The 16,446-nt window shown below is 44.2% G+C and overlaps 1 protein-coding gene across 5 annotated transcripts in view; it reads left to right on the top strand.

The window, feature by feature from the left end:
• Positions 1-15,613, top strand: part of PIMREG (PICALM interacting mitotic regulator) — a 76,598-nt gene extending 60,985 nt beyond the window's left edge. For 2 of the 5 annotated variants that reach the window (XM_039507597.1, XM_039507598.1), the window contains 4 exons: positions 7,789-8,125; positions 10,238-10,593; positions 11,464-11,559; positions 14,798-15,613. In XM_039507597.1, the coding sequence (XP_039363531.1) occupies positions 7,838-8,125; positions 10,238-10,593; positions 11,464-11,559; positions 14,798-14,963 (906 nt within the window). In that variant the 5' untranslated portion in view covers positions 7,789-7,837 and the 3' untranslated portion in view covers positions 14,964-15,613. Of the gene's footprint in view, positions 1-2,390; positions 2,542-3,756; positions 3,893-7,788; positions 8,126-10,237; positions 10,594-11,463; positions 11,560-13,232; positions 13,280-14,797 lie in introns of those variants that run through there. The other 3 variants (XM_039507599.1, XM_039507595.1, XM_039507596.1) reach the window with 3 other exon arrangements.
• The last annotated feature ends 833 nt before the right edge of the window (positions 15,614-16,446 follow it).

Genomic DNA, 16,446 nt, shown 5'->3' with positions numbered 1-16,446 from the left:
GAAGCCTGTGCTTTGTTAGTAAGTTTGCAGAGAAACAGATCTGGAGAATAAATGTGCTTCTACCCAAAGCAGCCTCCCAACCTACAAGTCTTAAAAAGTGATTAGCTAAGATCACTGACATGCTTCCAGGAGAGCAATGGAGGAGGGGAAGGGGGAATGATTATTTCCCCAAACTCTACCTAAAAACCAAGCCCCATACACTTGTGATACCAAAATAAGGTGCTACTCTCAAGCAGGTTGTGCAGATCTTCCTGCTATGACCATCTCTCTTTCTTGCATTTTATTGTCACAATTAGATTTCACAGTTAACAAAATTACATGAATGGGAACCATTCTCAGCTCTCCACCCTACATTTTGAAGACTTTTATCTGTAACCATAAAGGCTTGAAACTTGAGATTTTCATTTCACAAACAGGCTTTGAAATGCAGGTTGGCATTTTGTTTTTAATATCAATAGAACTTAGCCAAAACCCCAGGTCAGATGAGAAGAGAACACTTATTGCGTGGAGAGTTCCAAATAGAGATCTGATTTTAGTCCAAACCCACTGTTCGTTTTGTTTTTTAATAGCTGTCCTCCTTACACTCAAAATGATCACTTGTATAGAGGGCAGTCAGATAAAGGACCAAATTCTGCCTTCAGATAGGGAGACTCGAATGCACATCTGTATCTCAAGGATACTATGGACAGGGAGATGTAGCACTCAAAAGCTGATGGAAGCAAGGCAGATCCAGGTCCCTTCTCTCTTTCCCGTAGAGAAAAGAGGGAAATCATTCTGCAGAAATCTGAAGCTAAGGCACACAAAAGGACAGAGAGGGGTTTGAAATAGTGCATGTGGGGGTTTTGTGGGGAGTGATGGGAATTGGGATGATATTAAAGGAAGCATTTGTGCAGCTTTCTGGGCGGAGATATATTGGACTATTAGATAGTCTACTGATTGGAAGTGGCTGAAGCTCCGTCACTTCAGACTTTTAAAATCGGAGCACACAAAACACTAGAAAATTTCTGTGCAGCACAATCCCTGCATGGGCACGGAGACAGGCTTTTCCACCTCTGACTTCTGTCGTTCAAAAGTCATTGCACTCACTTCTTAAGCTATAGATTCTTGTGTGATGGTGTTGCTGTGTTATATAGCATCACTAGATGTCAGCATTGAGTTTAGTGAAGAGAGAAGCAATGCAAAATGGAGTTCACAGTGTGGGAGGGGGGAATTAATAATCAACTTCACACCACAATCCACCTTCATTTTTCAAAAGGAGGATAAAGTTCAAAAAAATATCTTGTGAGGAAATGGCTTAACAGTGAGTACTTGAATTATTTTCCTCTGGAGCCGCATAAACAGACTGATTCTCTGCACCTGCGTTTTCTGTGCATTAAGCCCAGATATACAGCACATACTGTACTATATAAGATTTTGATTCAAAGCCTTGCCAGTAGTGGAAGATGATGTTAAAATGAGATGTTTTTCCCCTTCTGTTCATTATAATGTTAAATAGCCACATGTATTAAAACTCATTTTGAACATCAGATCCAGCTGCTCTTACTCATACAGAGCTGTTATGAAGCCAATGGGAGTGCTCTCTGAGGAAGAGATACAGGATATGGCCCATGGTATTAGCAATAACAACCGTGGCTGGGGTTTTCAAAAGGCAACCTAAGGTAGTTAGGCACCCAACCCCCACTGAATCTATGTGCCTAACTCCCTCAGGTCCCAACTTGTGTGTCAGTCTTAGAGCCAAATACTTGAGTTGGCCCAGAGCTGCTGCCTGTGGTTACGTTGTGGTTACTTTATTATTCAAAGTGTGCATAATCCTACCGCGGGGGTAGGTCACCGTGAACCACCAAACCACATCTGTGGTTTTAGATGGCTAAAAAGCTCCAGCATCCTCACACATCTGCAATGAAGTCGCTGCAATTGTTTGTGGCTCACTGCTCCCACTGCATGATTTCTGTAACTGTTGCTCCCATCCTGTCCCCCTGCCTTGCACCATCTCAAACAGCCCAGAATTCAGGTAAATGCCACCCCACCTCCCTCTCGTATCTCAGGCACAGGTCAGATGCAACTCTTGTCTGCAGTATGACAAATCTCTGCATAGAGGAGGTTTGGGGAAGGGGCAGATGAAGATGGCTGTGGTCTTATACATTATATAAATACCTTTCAGCCTGATGGATACCAGTGTGCTTTGCAAGCTGCAAACAACAATCACATCATCCATCCCTAAAACATAGCTTCCTTTGGGGTGAAACAGCAATTATTTAACAGGGCATGGCAATGCTGCACAAAATATATGACAGGGTGCAGAGGGGCCAGCAGGCAAAGAGTTAATTCACTGTTCAAGTCTTCCGCAGGTGTAGAAGGGTGGCTAATCAGAGGGGATCTGGTGGCCTAATTAGGAGGTCTTGTGCAAGCTATGAAGGAAACTCTTTTTCCCTAGTAGTCTAGTCATGAGTGTTGCAGTGTTTGTAGCTTGAGTAAGGACTTAGCTGCTCTGTGAAAGCTGGTTAATGCTACGCCTGGTCTTCTAGAGAAAAGTCTATCCTGGTAAGAGACAGCTTCTTTTTGTTTGGTTCTGTGGGTTGGCTCCATTTTACGGGTAAGAAAAGAACATCTTCTCTAATTGAAAGAGCAGTGGAAGTTTAGGTCTGAAGCACTGTATAACAAGCTAAACTGGAGTTTGAGTAGGACACTGGTGTTAATAATCCCCCGATTTTATAAGGGGCGGGGGGATTTCATGATCCCTGCATTTAGGACCTGAGTATTTATGCCAGCTTGTGTTCAAAGTATGTCTATTTCCCCACCACTGCCCAGTTGCTAGTCCGAGGCCTAGGGACAGATCTACAGAAAATGTAAGTGTTCTGGTTCTGCTCTGAATAGGGGAGGCGCAGAAGGCAGACTGTAACAGTGCATGGTTGTCTGTAATTATTCATAACTGGACCCTGCAGATTATGGGAATTTGTGTAGGTACAATGGGGGGGAATCCATCTGTTAACCAGTGTTCTGAGCTACAGAGCTGGATGAGAGCGGGTGCATGTGGGATCAATAGTGGCTAGTGCTATTTGAAAAGCACAGATGCCATTCCCCACAAAGTTGGATCAGGTGCAAGCAGGCAATATGACCCCCTGCCATAGTATGCAATCTCCCAAGGAGCCTCTTACAAAGATCCAGTGTGAGGGAGCCATACCAACAGCCTGGATGGGAAACCTGAGGGGGTTTCTCTCTCACACACACAAGTTTTCCTGTCTCTTTTTACTTGCAAGACTTGACCCTTCTAGTGGTTCTCAAACTGGGAGTTGGGACCCCTCAGGCGGTTATTGCATGGGGGGGCATGAGCTGTCAGCCTCCACCCCAAACCCCACTTTGCCTCCAGCATTTATAATGGTGTTAAATATATTAACTTTTTTTAAAATTTACAAGGGGGGGGTCACACACAGAGGCTTGCTGTGTGAACGGGGGCACTGGTACAAAAGTTTGTGAATCCCTGTATTAGGCAGTGAGTGGGGCGGAGGTTTCCAAGACATGGCCAAGCTCATGGCACAAAACAGCCCCCCCCCCCGGGGGGCAATGCAAACTGCAGGGCTTGCAAATGCAAACCCACCGAGACTGGTTCAGGCAGGGGGGGCTGGGTAAGCTCCTGCTACACAGCCGGGCAGCATGTCCGCCTCCCAACCCCCCTCTGCCGCCGCAAGCTCGCCCCGCTGCAGCCTATCGCGCGGGTTATATAGGCTCCCGCCTCTCCAGGGGGTCCCCCCCATTGCACGGGAGAGCAGCCGGGGGGAGGGGGAGAGGCAGGAGCGAGCCAATCCTAGCGGAGGAAGGAAACCGCGCGCAATTTAAACCCGACGGCGATTGCAGAGAAAGCGGGCGGGAGCCGGTGCAAGCGGGGCCGGGCTGGGTGAGTCTGGGGCTGGGGCAGCCTGGGGGGCTCCGGCTCCGGGGGAGCCTGCCCGGGGGCGGGGGGGGGAGGAAGCTGAAGCCGCTACAGTGTTGCAAGCCCGGGGTGGGCTGGGAAGCAGCAGGAGCCTCGCCCCGCCCCTGGCCGGCAGCTGCTGCGCTTCACGCCGAGGGCCAGGCGGGGGGCCCGGCCCCCTGCATTGTGACCTAGCTGCTGCGGTTTTGCTGCCCCTGCCCCTGCCAGCATCCCCCATCCCTGGCTCCCGCCGCCCTGGTCCCTGGTCCCTGCTCCCAGGTGGGGCCGTGACTCGGCTCCCCTGGGCTGGGCAGACTGGTGGAGCGGGGGGTGCTGAGAACCACTGACCCAGACACTAAACCCTGTGTCTGATGGAAACCACTTCAAACCGGGGGGTGCAGCAGCACCCCTCGTTCTAGCACCTACGCTGGGGTCTGCGCCTGCCTCTGTGGGTGATGGCCTGCTCCGTGCCTCAGTTTCCCATAGCTATCAAATGTGGAATAATGATACAGACCTACCTTTTATCTGTAGCTATCAAAGTGCTATGTAAAAGCTAGGAATCGGTGGCGTAATCTGAGTTCATTACAGATTACTTGCCCTGTCTGCTTTTGGTCTTCTATTGCGAGCTCATTTGTGTGTGTGTGTGCGCGTGCACAAAGGGTCTGAAACAGGGGTTCCCAGTCTGGGGATTGGGAGCCCTCAAGGGGTTGCAAGGTTATTACATAGGGGTCGCGAGCTGTCAACCTCCACCCCAAATACCGCTTTGCCTCCAGCATTTATAGTGGTGTTAAAAACACCTTTTTATATATTTATTTGGGGGGGGGGGGGTCGCACTCAGGCTTGCTATGTGAAAGGGGTCACCAGTACAAAAGTCTGAGAACCCCTGTTCTAGAACAAATTGTGAAGGAGTTTATGGAGGTCCTGTAGAACCGCAAAGTTTAAAAACTCCTCAGGAATGGAGGTTGTTGGTAACTCTGAAATGTTTGCAAAAAAAAACAGGAGTACTTGTGGCACCTTAAAGAGTAACAAATTTATTTAAGCATGAGCTTTCGTGAGCTACAGCTCACTTCTTCGGATGCATCCTGTTTTTTTTGCGGATACAGACTAACACGGCTGTTACTCTGAAATCTGAAATGTTTGTAACTCTGAACAAAACATTATGGTTTGTTTTTCTAGAAGTTTACAACTGAACATTGACTTAATACAGCTTTGAAACTTTTTACTGTGCAAAAGAAAAATGCTGCTTTTAACCATCTTAATTTAAAAGAAACCAGCACAGAAACAGTTTCCTTACCTTGTCAAATCTTTTTTTAAACTTTCCTTAATTTTTTTAGTAGTTTAATACAGTATTTCCTGCTTTTTTTGTTTTTGTTTTTGTTTTTTGTCTCTGCTGCTGCGTGATTGTAAACTTCCAGTTCCAAGTGAGGTGAATGGTTGGCCTGTCAGTTTGTAACTCTGGTGTTTGTAATTCTGAGGCTCTGCTGTAAATGGTGTAATGTAACATGGGTTAACTAGAGGTGGATCATGCCAGACTAACCTGATTTCCTTCTTTGAGAAAATAGATTTTTTTTTTTAAAGATAAGGAAAGTGCAGTAGATTTAATACACTTGGACTTCAGTAATGCATTTGACACAGTACCACATGTGAAATAATTAGTTAAATTATGGTAGATGCTATTGGGGATCAGTACAAAAATTGTAAGGTGGATCAGGAACTGGCTAAAGGGGAGAAAGCTATAGGCTTTTGGTGAAAGGTGAATTGGACTGGAGAGAGGTTAGTCATGGAGTTCCTCGAGGATGGGTTTCTGGGACCAGGGTTTCAGCCAGCCACCTGCAGGAGTCAGGATGGGATTCTCTCTTTCTCCACCCTACCCACCCCCCACATAGAGGGTTTTGATTTCCTTCCTCTGAAGTCTTGGAGATGGCCACAGCTGGAGATAGGACACTGGACAAGGCTCCGAGGTGCCACCGAGCATTCTCTCTCTCTCTCAGGTGCTTGGCTGTCTGGTTCTTGCTTACATGCTCAGGATCTAACCAATCTCCAGATGTGGAGCTGGGAAGGAATTCTCCTCTAGTCAGGACCGTCCGTATAGGATAGGAGAATCCCAGTAAAAAGATGTCAGAGATGGGCATTTGCACTGATTTTGTTCACTATGCTTCTGGTGTTTGTTGCAAGACACTCAGTGAACAATAACAGAAGGATTGATACAGAGGGCCATAGCTGTATTAGACAGCACTGGGTACAGAAGTGTGAATTCTGGAAGAGAGTAGGTCAGGAACTTAACAGGTGTTTAAAGCTGTTAGGGAAAATCAATGTTAAATTTTATCAAGTGACTTGAAACTGTCTATTATTGTCTTTAACACCCAGAAACTCCACATTTTAGAAGCTGAACACACTTTATTAGTAGCAGGTTAAACTGAACTTGCCGTACTCTCCAGCTACTATGCAAAGAGCATAACATGCAATACCCATTGGGACAATGACTCTTGAGAATCAGAATATAACAGGAGAGGCCCTTTGATCTGCACTTCGCTCATCTTCGCGCTGTGCTCCACTGTGTGAATGCACACAATAAATTGGTCTATCACCACTTCTCAGCAAAGATTTAATGGCTTGCTGAAGTGAGGTCTCTAAGTAAGGCACAGGTTATCAAACAGGTTTCTGGAGAGCTGATTGATCACATGGTGCTGGTACGTCATCATTCCCGTGTGCAAAACTGCATTTAAAGAATCTAAAAATATATTAAATGCTTTTCTACTATTCCTGTTTCACATAACCAAGTGCTGCGGTTGATGAGGGCATGTTAGCTGGAGGGGAGGGGAGAGGGTCCAGGAGGTTGTGTATGGGTGGGGAAGGTATCTATAAGAAACTCTTTAAAACCGTGCTGCACATCTTAGTAAAAACTGGAGAACTCCTGTATTAAGACATCATTACGCATACGCACTACAGTGCCTTTATTAATATGCAGTGAGGCGTTGAGAAAGCTAGTTCAGTTTTATCTCGGCTCACATTTGGATGCAATCGCCTGGCTTTTCTAAACAGTGCTTATGAATTGACACAGTTCATTAATTCACCCTGGGTGGCTTGCTTATTAGCAAGAGTGGAAGTAATTTTAAAGATTATTTCCCAAACAATTTTGAACAAGCTACTGTATAGAAATCAGGAATGCATTGTTAACTATAACCTGTAGCAGATCTCTTTTGCTGGTAATACCATTCCCTGTCCATTGTGTGTGCAAACTACTGCAGTTGTGACTTCAGCTGGTACCTCAAAAGGGAATGATCTAATTAACCAAGTTCCAAATTTAGGACATAATCTCAATATGACAGACATAACAAACACTTGCCATTACAGGGTATTCATATCTTTAGTCTTGTATAGTAAACTTCGTTCTTACGATTCACCGGGGCTGATGTGAGGAGCTGGCAATGGGAAGTAGAGAGATAACGGGCCTGTGGGGGGAAATGTAAAACCAGAGTGGTGTGAAAGACTGGAATCTTCACTGAACAGAAATAGAAGCCCAAAGTACTGTTTGACTAGTAATGAATCACTTCTATTGGCTCTCAGAGCTTTAACCAGTTTCCTCCTCCATTTGCAGTCTTGTACAGAACACATGGGGAAAAGTTTCTGTTACATCTTTGTCTTTTTTTTTCTCAAAAAACATGGGTAGTTACAGAAATGGACAGCGTTTCCTGTTAAACCAACCAAACATGCTCAGCCTGGTACTTGTTGCTGGTCTCATGTTTTGAAGGGGATTTGGAAAATGAGGGTGGGTCCTTTCAAACAACCTGTTAAAGGATAAACATATTGCACAGCACATTCATCATCTGGATTGATTTGTGTTGGGGCTGTGTTCTCATTTGGTGCATTATTTTTCACAGCTTTGTCTGATCCCCTTTGAACCAAGACTGCTCCAAGAAGCGAAGAGTGATGGCATCAGTGTTCCAAAGTGTCGGGGCTACAATTGGCTGGAGGAGCCACCAGCTACTGGCTGACTTTGAAAATGAGAGCCCAGTGCCTGACAAATTTAGAAAGAAGCCTTCTTCAAGCTCTCTCAATACGCTCCGCATGTCTCTGAGAAAGCGAATGCCCTTAAAGCAAGTAGAGATGAACCTCAGTGAGAATCCAACTTGGGAAAGTCTGGAAGCGAAAGAAAAGCGACAAAGCTTCCGGGCTATCACAAGAACAGCAAAAAATGCCTTTGGAACAGTGTCCCAGGTAATGACCCTTGTAATGTACTATGGATGGCAGTTCTGTTCATAGCGTGGTGTCCTGTTTCAGGACTAATAATACCTAGCTCTTCTATACAGCACACTTCAGCCGTAGATTGCAAAGTGCTTTATTGCCGGACATAGTATCTGTATTTTATAACTAGTAAATGCTTTATAATACATAGCTGGCTGGTTGCCATAGAGAAAGAAGAGCAGCACAAACCAGCTTTTTGCACAAACAAGGGAAAGTGACGTAGGAAGAATATACCAAAAAAAAAAAAAGTCTTGGTCATGTTATTTTGAGCAAAATCTCCAGCAACTGTAAAGCCGCTTTCCCTCTCTGAGTGCATTACGTGGGACATCACTAGAGAGAGACTTTAAAAATAGTAAATGAAGGAGACCTGATAAACTAATGGATTTTTCTGGGCTCTCAAAGAACATGCTTTATGGAAACTTAAGAGCTCAGAGGTGAGAGAAATATGGGACTTTAGTTATACTGTATTTGGAGGCAGGGGCAGGAGATGGGGGTGGACTAGATGACCTCCTGAGGTCCCTTCCAACCCTGATATTTTATGAAATCAGTAGAATATCACCCACTTACATAGTCTGAATATGGACTGACTGGATTCACAAAGACATACCTTATGGAAACTCCTAAAGATCAGGGCTGTTAAAAATGTACAGCCTTAATTAGACTGCATGTGGAGAAGAGGTCTAATTTTTAAAGCCTGATCTAAAACCGATTAGCCAATTGCTGACCCATGTCCAAGTGTCATGTCGTTTTCAGACCCAACCATGAACGTGCGTCAGTGCCTCGTCCTTGGAGCTCAGCCTGGTGGGGGGCTTCGCGCTCCTCCTGCCTGTTGGGGCAGTGGCTGCATGCCCCTCTCCTGCCGGCCGCCATGGCCTTGTTGCACTCTGTGCTCAGAGTGAAGGGCCCTGCAACTCATCAGCACTTGACTGCCACTGCCTCTCAGCACTGTGTGCTGCGGAGCCAACAGGAACAGGGTGTGCAGCTACCTACGGGCAGGCTTGACCCTGAGAGTGTTAGGTTGTTTTCTGACCTGACCTGGACAGGTGTAGTCGGGTTCCTTTGGGTTCAGGTCAGGTTTCAGAGCTGTAGTTCGGAGTGGGGAGGGAAAATATCAAATAGCATTCCTGAAGATCCTGCTGCAATTTAGTCCTTGATCTGCAAAGTCACGGTTCTTTACATTCATGTGACCTAGATCGAGGAGACTTCTCTAGCATCTCTCTTGCAACATACAGTCTTTGCACCCTTTTAAAGTCACCGAGGCAAAGAGAAGCAGTGGAAATCCTGGGAATAGCTTTAGAAATAGCAAAACACTAGCCTCCCCCCCATATGTTAAACAGATAGCGAGAATACCAAGGTCATGCCAACTATGAATTGTTTCTATAATGGCAAGTACATAGGGGGAAGAACTTGGAATAAGTGCTTCCTGCTAACTCGAAGCTTATTTTGCAGATGAAATGCCAAGCACTGGCAGCAAGGAGTTTTTGCTTGTGTAAAGGCTGCGGAATCAGGCCTGAGCACTTGTCTCATGGGACCAGCAATATTGGAGTTGTACCAATGGGGAGTTTTGCTGAATTTTTCATGCAGCCTATGCTAGGTGGCACAAGCTATTTTAGGAAATGCTGCTAGCCAGGAGCACGACCTGCTATGACTCAGAGTTTGCAAGTAGACTTGAAGCCCAGGGGAGAGCCCTGCAGGTTGAAGTATGTTAGCAGGGCAGCAAAGGGAAGCTTGTTTGTTTAGAGAAAGAAGAGCAGCACAAAGGCCTTCAGTTTAAAGGCATCTTTAACAGGTTCTAAAGGCAGGAGCCTGCTCCTGCTCCACATGAAATCAATGAGAACTTTGTCCAGGGTTCCTGTGGGAGCCGGATCAATCCCAAAGATTAATGGATCAAATGCAGCACACTGCTCCATTTCAGCGCTATCAGAGGGAAGAGGCTTTCGCAGAAATGGCAGATGTGCATCTTCCCTAGTCTAAGCCTGGCTCTAAGAATTGTAGCTGGGGTTGGGAGCGATCATGTGCTGGGATTTTGTTGATTTGGCCTATTGCAGACAGCAGTTCATAATCCCAGATATGTCTGCCTTGCAGAAAATACAGAAGTCCTGCCGAAACCGCACGCAGTCTCTAGTCATCTCTCCAGCTAAAGCCCCTGCAAGGAGAAGTGGCATCACTTGCTCTGCCAAGAAGAGAAGCACTTCACCTCGAACTCCTAGTCGGAAGAATAGGCTGGCCACAATGACCACCCCATTGTCTGATCCCACTTGCACCCCCAGGTCCAGCAAGAGAGCCTCCCTTTCATCCAGATCTGCAAAGAGCTTGGTGGGGAAAGAATGGAGGAGTTTCTCTTACTGGCTTGGAAAAGAAGCTGTCCCACTCCGGAGATCAAGGAGAGCAGCAGCTCTAAAAAGCCCATATTCATCACCTATGCCTGCCAGCAGAAAGAGGCAAGCTGCAATCGTTTGTAATTCCTATTGCTGTTTTATTATTGTGACTAAAGTGTCTGGCTACCTGAGAGACAGCAGCTGAGCACTGCTAATCTTTCCCACTGAAACAATGTGCTGTTATAATGGTTAGGAAGGTAATAAAGTTGTTACGTGCAGCTATTTACAGAGAGAGTGAGTGTATGGCATAAAACTAGGCCGTGGAAACTTAATTTTGCATGATGACAGAACACTGAGCTCTCTTGCACCATCCCCATCCAGTGGGAGGGTGATATTAAGTTTACATCATGTAATTATGCCAGGTCCAGTCTGGCTTGAGTTAAAGAAATGTTAACCTTCTAAATTCTGCCTTGATGCGGTTTGTTTGATAAATCACTTGGATATCGATTCATCCTATTCTGCTCTGCGTTTCCCAGAATTATTTATTTGTATTGTGGTGGTATCTAGGGTCTTGGCCCATGCCTGTAGTGCTAGGTGCTGTACAAACAAAGATGGCCCCCTGCCTTGGAGAGTGGACAAAGGGTTGTGGGGAGAAAAAGTATTTCATGAAGCGCAGAGATCGTGCCTTGCCCAAGGTATCAGGTGAAGACAGAGTTGGGCGTTCCACGCATGCCCCCTGGATTCCAGTCCAGTGCCTTAGCTCTGAGACCATCTTTTCTAGGTGCGATGTGAATGGAGTTAAGGCACGATTAAGGCTGAACATTGGGATGGGGAGCTATGGCAGTGATAGAACCCTGGGGCTAGAGGCTTAAAAGTTGACCAGAAGGAGCACTAGGGTATATACTATAGATACTTTGGCAGTGGTAAGGGGCTGGGCTAAATCACCTAGGTAACGTTTGAATCCTCTAATTGCATGCTTCTTTCTCCCTTCAGAGAGTTCGACTGTGAGTTAGAATCAGTCTCTATGGGAATTCGCCGGCTGAAACGTCTTTCTCAGGTGTTCGATGATGTCATTGTGGGAGAGGAGAGGTAAGCAGTATTGCGATCGGGGGAGATGTTTATTTCTCCTCTCTAATGCTGCCTGTGCAGCAGAGGATGGCATCACTAAAGATTCACATCTCCAATCCTGAGTCAATGATACTGCTAAATATAAACTAAATGATCCCTCGCAGCTCATAATCAAGATGAGTGAGAGCAATAGAAATGCCTTAACTGTAATGCAGCCTCTCTGCTTTAAGACACTGCATAGTTAGACAGCTGCAGACTGGCTCGCAGCTCCACCGAAGCCTGTAACAAACATTCTCCTTGATTACATGCTGCTTGCTGTAAAATCAGAATCCTCCCCACCACACTCAGCCTCTGATACCCTATCTTGCCTGGTAACTCCTTGCAGTAGTTCTAGATAGGTTAATAGCCCAGAATGGGGCCAATAGAGGCTTCTTAGAATCTCAGTGTACAGGCACTTGACTTTCATTTCAATAAGATTCTTTGAATGTTGCCTGAAAACTTGATTCAGATCCAAGTAACACCTAGAATTAGTTGGGCTTGTGCATTTGACAACAGTGTGTATAGTCATTATCACAATCTTCCCTTCTAGTTGAAGGTCTTCCACACACAAGTGTGGGAAAGAAAAACCCTATCAAGAAAGGAAAATAACTTAAAGTGGCAGGGTGACTTGGGGGCAGGTGTATTCACTGAAACTGTTCCTAACTCACTTTGAAATGAACTAGATTTCAGGTTGAAAGGCCTGAAGTGTTGACGGTCAAATTTGTTTCACAGGGATCATCAAAATAGTAACGAGATGAGTTTTATTGTCCAGCCCCAGTAAAAAAAAAAAAAAACTCTTGACATGGGAGCCTTTCTTTTGTAAGAGGAACTAAAATTCTTGCACAGTGATTCTAACATAAGAAGCTTTTGAAATGTGGGAGATTGCTGTGATTTTTGTAATAGTTAACTCTTACCACGTTGCTCATTCTAAATGAGGTTTCAAATTAAAAAGGTTGATGCCACAGTAATCTCTTAAACTTTCTCAAGTTGTTCTTAAAGAAAACTTAAGAGGCAAGATTTGGGCTTAATATATTAATTCTACTAGGCTCTGGTTACAAATTCTGCATCATCAGGGGACTAGATCTAGACTACAGGGCCCTGTCTTGCAGATAACAAAAGCATCTGGATGTAGCTTAGCACTACATATCTTCTAAGATCGGGGTTCTCAACCCATGCTAAAAAAAACCTTCCACGGCCCACCTGTGCCATAGCTGGTTTTCTGCATATAAAAGCCAGGGCCAGTTTTAGGGGGTAGCAATCAGGGCAATTGTCCAGGGCCCCATTCCACAGGGGGTCTTCCGAAGCTAAGTTGCTCAGGCTTTGGCTTCAGCTCTGGGTGGTGGGGCTTGGGGCCCTGGCTTTCTGCCCTGGGCTCTAGCAAGTCTAATGCCAGCCATGCTTGGTGGAGCTCCTGAAAGCTGCTTGTGGCCTCCTGGTTAAGAACCACTGTTCCAGATAACTTGCTGAAATCCTGCACAATTCCAACTAGTTCTTTCTACCCCAATCTCATTTTTTCATATAGGTCACATTTTCAGCTGATCATGTATGGCACAAGTGGCCAAAATCCTGAAAAAGCCATGTGTCAATTTAAATGATAGTAACCATTTCAAGTTCACTAAAGCCTCATTCCTAATATTCATTCTTCCATTTGTTAGTGATATGACAGTTTCTCTCATTCGTAACTGAGGATAGTACCGACCAGGTAAAGCTGCTGTTCTTAAGCTTGCTTTGAATATACTTCACTTGCATGTGGCTGAATGGAGAAAAACTGCTGTTTTCAAGGGTACAAGTACATACAAAACTTTTATTGAGCACCTTAAAAAAAACCAAACAACTGTACTAATGTACAGAACCACCGGCTGCTTTCTCAAAGTCACCAGTGCTGTGCATGCCTCTCCTAGCTGCAGTTGTAATGCAGTGCAGCCATCAAACCCAGCTTCAGCTGGTGGATTAGAGGTCAGTGAGCCCTGTGTGGGTTTGCACTGAAACGATAGTTTGACTTCTGTGCAAATAGCTGTTTTTCTCACCGCAGACCAGAAAACATCTGGTACTAATGTTTTGTCTCTTCAGTTCTCACGGTTTACTCACTAACAATGTAAAGCATGTCAGAAAAGTGTTACTCTGGTTTGCCTAATTGTGTGTGTTTTACCATTCTTAATGTCTAACTGTTAAGACAATGCTGCGTCAATAGCGGCAGTTGACATCTTTCTCGCTGGTGTTTAAATACCACAATTGCATGTAAGTGGCTCTGGAATAAGCAAGGTTCCCCACTGTTAATTTCTGAACATGTCTTCAGCATCACTTCTCCGAACCTTCCCATTAAGGAACTCCCATAGAAAATCAGTTAAATGCTTACATTATCTTCACTTGAAGCTGCACTGTGACATCTTTAAATGTTTACACCATTGTGTTGAAGGTGTGTATGCTGGATTTTTTTTATTTAACGGGAAAGGGATAGTGTGTGTTGTTGCAGGTGTTTTAATTAGGAACAAATACGCAAACAAGAACACGCTGGGGCATGAATGCCTGTAGTGTCGCATGGTAGAAAGTGGAAGGGGGGGGACTGTAACCACTAAATGACAAGTTGATCATGTTACTTCCAGTGGTAATGCATGCTACTTACACACTAGCACTTCAGTTCACTTTACTGCATATTTACACGCCTTCACTTGCTGGTTTGAACATCTTCTCTATTTCTGTTGGAAAAGCCCATGACTGTTGCAACTTAATATGTTGGTAAGAGGGTGCCATACTTAGCAACTCTAAGGTAGAAACTAATTCTACCTTCTGATCTCCACTAGACATGAGTAGGAGTCTGGAGTTTTTCCTCCAATTAGGCCCTGTGCAGATAAACTTATAGACAATGGCTATTTTATTTTTTTAAAACTGTCCCTCACCCTTCACAAAACAAGCACTGATGTAAAAGCTACATTAGACATATAATGTTTAACATTTAAGCAAAATTAGACCATCCCCATTAATGTTTTTTTCCTAATATGCTGCTTAATCTGTCTGCTGCTATTGCTGACCACACATTATAACAGATAAAGCATGACTGAAGTGAGAATTTGTTTTAATGGCCTTCATAAAATCTGCTCAATATACCAGGCACACTGTTTCCTGACTTCTGCCCACTTTCCAGCAGCTTGTGTATACTGAACTACCAACTAACTTTGCCCATTACTCTGTTGTATTAATTACACTCCTTTATTCTCTGCAGAGAACAAGCAATATCCAATTATCAGCATCTAATGGCACAAAACTTGCGATCTGTGCATCGGTCTCGGAAACTCTCCCAATCTGCTTTCAGACGGCGTGCAAGGAGGCTCCAGCATGCAGTTGGCACTTGGACTGAGATGGCCTTAAACAGTATTAACAACGTGTGAGCAAATGAAGGATTAACTATATATGGGAGTTGGTGGGGTGTATTGTGTGTGTTTGGATTTAAGTGACTCTGCTTTGAATAAGCCATTAACCAGTTTTAGAATACTACCTTTCAATTCAGCTCAGGTCTTTCCTTCTATGGATTTCTCCTACCAACAGTGCAGGGATTATATTAAAAAGCACATCACATGACAACCGCTGTGGTATTGCCCAGCAATGGAATAGTGAACTGAACTCATTTAACCAGCACTTTCAAATGAGACAGGCATGGTCTAGTGTATTGAACTTTAGGGCTGCGCTAACTACTGAATGATTTTAAGGAAAGACAATAGCGTCAGTGTCTGACTCCTGATCTGTGAAATTGGGGATACTTGCTTCCTATACCTCCTTCATGAGATGTTGAGGACTTACATTTTTACAGAGCTTTGAAAACTAAGAAAGCACCAATGCTTTTCCAAAGTGCATGAATTTCATTGCGAATTAGTGGCCTTAGGTCACTTAGCATAAAGTTTTCAGAAGCACCTGTGTGCCAAAACCATAGTATACAAAATGGTGTCTGGCTGTGATTTCAGTTACTGTGGGTTGACATTGGGGGTAACTAAAAATCATGGAATTCTGTAGTTACGCCAGAGTGACACTGGAATTAATGAAATTACTGCCAAAGTGAATTAAGATAAATAGAATCAAGGCAACTTTAATTCTGAATGAGTGTGTCCACACAGGAATTTAACACTGCTTAACTAATCCCTGCCTTTGGTTTATTCAGATCAGCTTTCCTGAAGGTGCCTGGGTAGATAAACCCTGGGTGATTGAAGTCAGAATGTGTGACCCCCTTAAAGTTCACAGGGTTTGACTAATGTATCTATTCCATTTTTAACTAGTTTCATTTTGAACTAACTGTTGGGGCTTCATTTGTCTTTCATGCTACTGCTATAAGACAGCTGAGGTAAATATTGCTCTTGGCACATGTACACAGCTGAAAACACTAACAGTTAATATACTAAAGTTGGAAGTAACACTTGTTGCTTAACATTGTTTGTTTTTGTGCAATGGCACTAGTTAATGTTAGCTTAAAAAGTTATTTACCTCTATTACAGAGCCTGACATTCTTATTTTGATATAAAAATAAGAGTTTCTTAGTTTAGCAAAATATTAATTCTAACATTTCAACAAAGTGAAGGAGTCCTGTGTTCCATAAACTTCTAGAACTCAGCAACAATGCTGTTCCTTGAGCTGTAGCTTTTTTCTAAAGAGGAATAAGTAAACAAAGGGGTATTTGTTGTCTTTAAAGCAATCTGAGTCAGTGTGCCGCTACAAAATACTGACATTTAGAATTTTTAAACATTATGGCTGTTTGTGTGAATTCTGTTGCCACTTATTATTTCAGATGGCTACAATATTGCCCTGTGTCATTCTCCCTAAAATATTCTAGTAGTATCAAAGTCCAAATTTTGTAAGCAATCCTGCACCAATGCCTGAATGCTG

The sequence above is a fragment of the Mauremys reevesii genome, linkage group 20 (genome assembly GCF_016161935.1).
Source record: "Mauremys reevesii isolate NIE-2019 linkage group 20, ASM1616193v1, whole genome shotgun sequence".
Lineage (NCBI taxonomy): Eukaryota > Metazoa > Chordata > Testudines > Geoemydidae > Mauremys > Mauremys reevesii.
The sequence above is the reverse complement of the archived record's forward strand: the minus strand, read 5'-3'. Positions and strand labels throughout refer to the sequence as shown.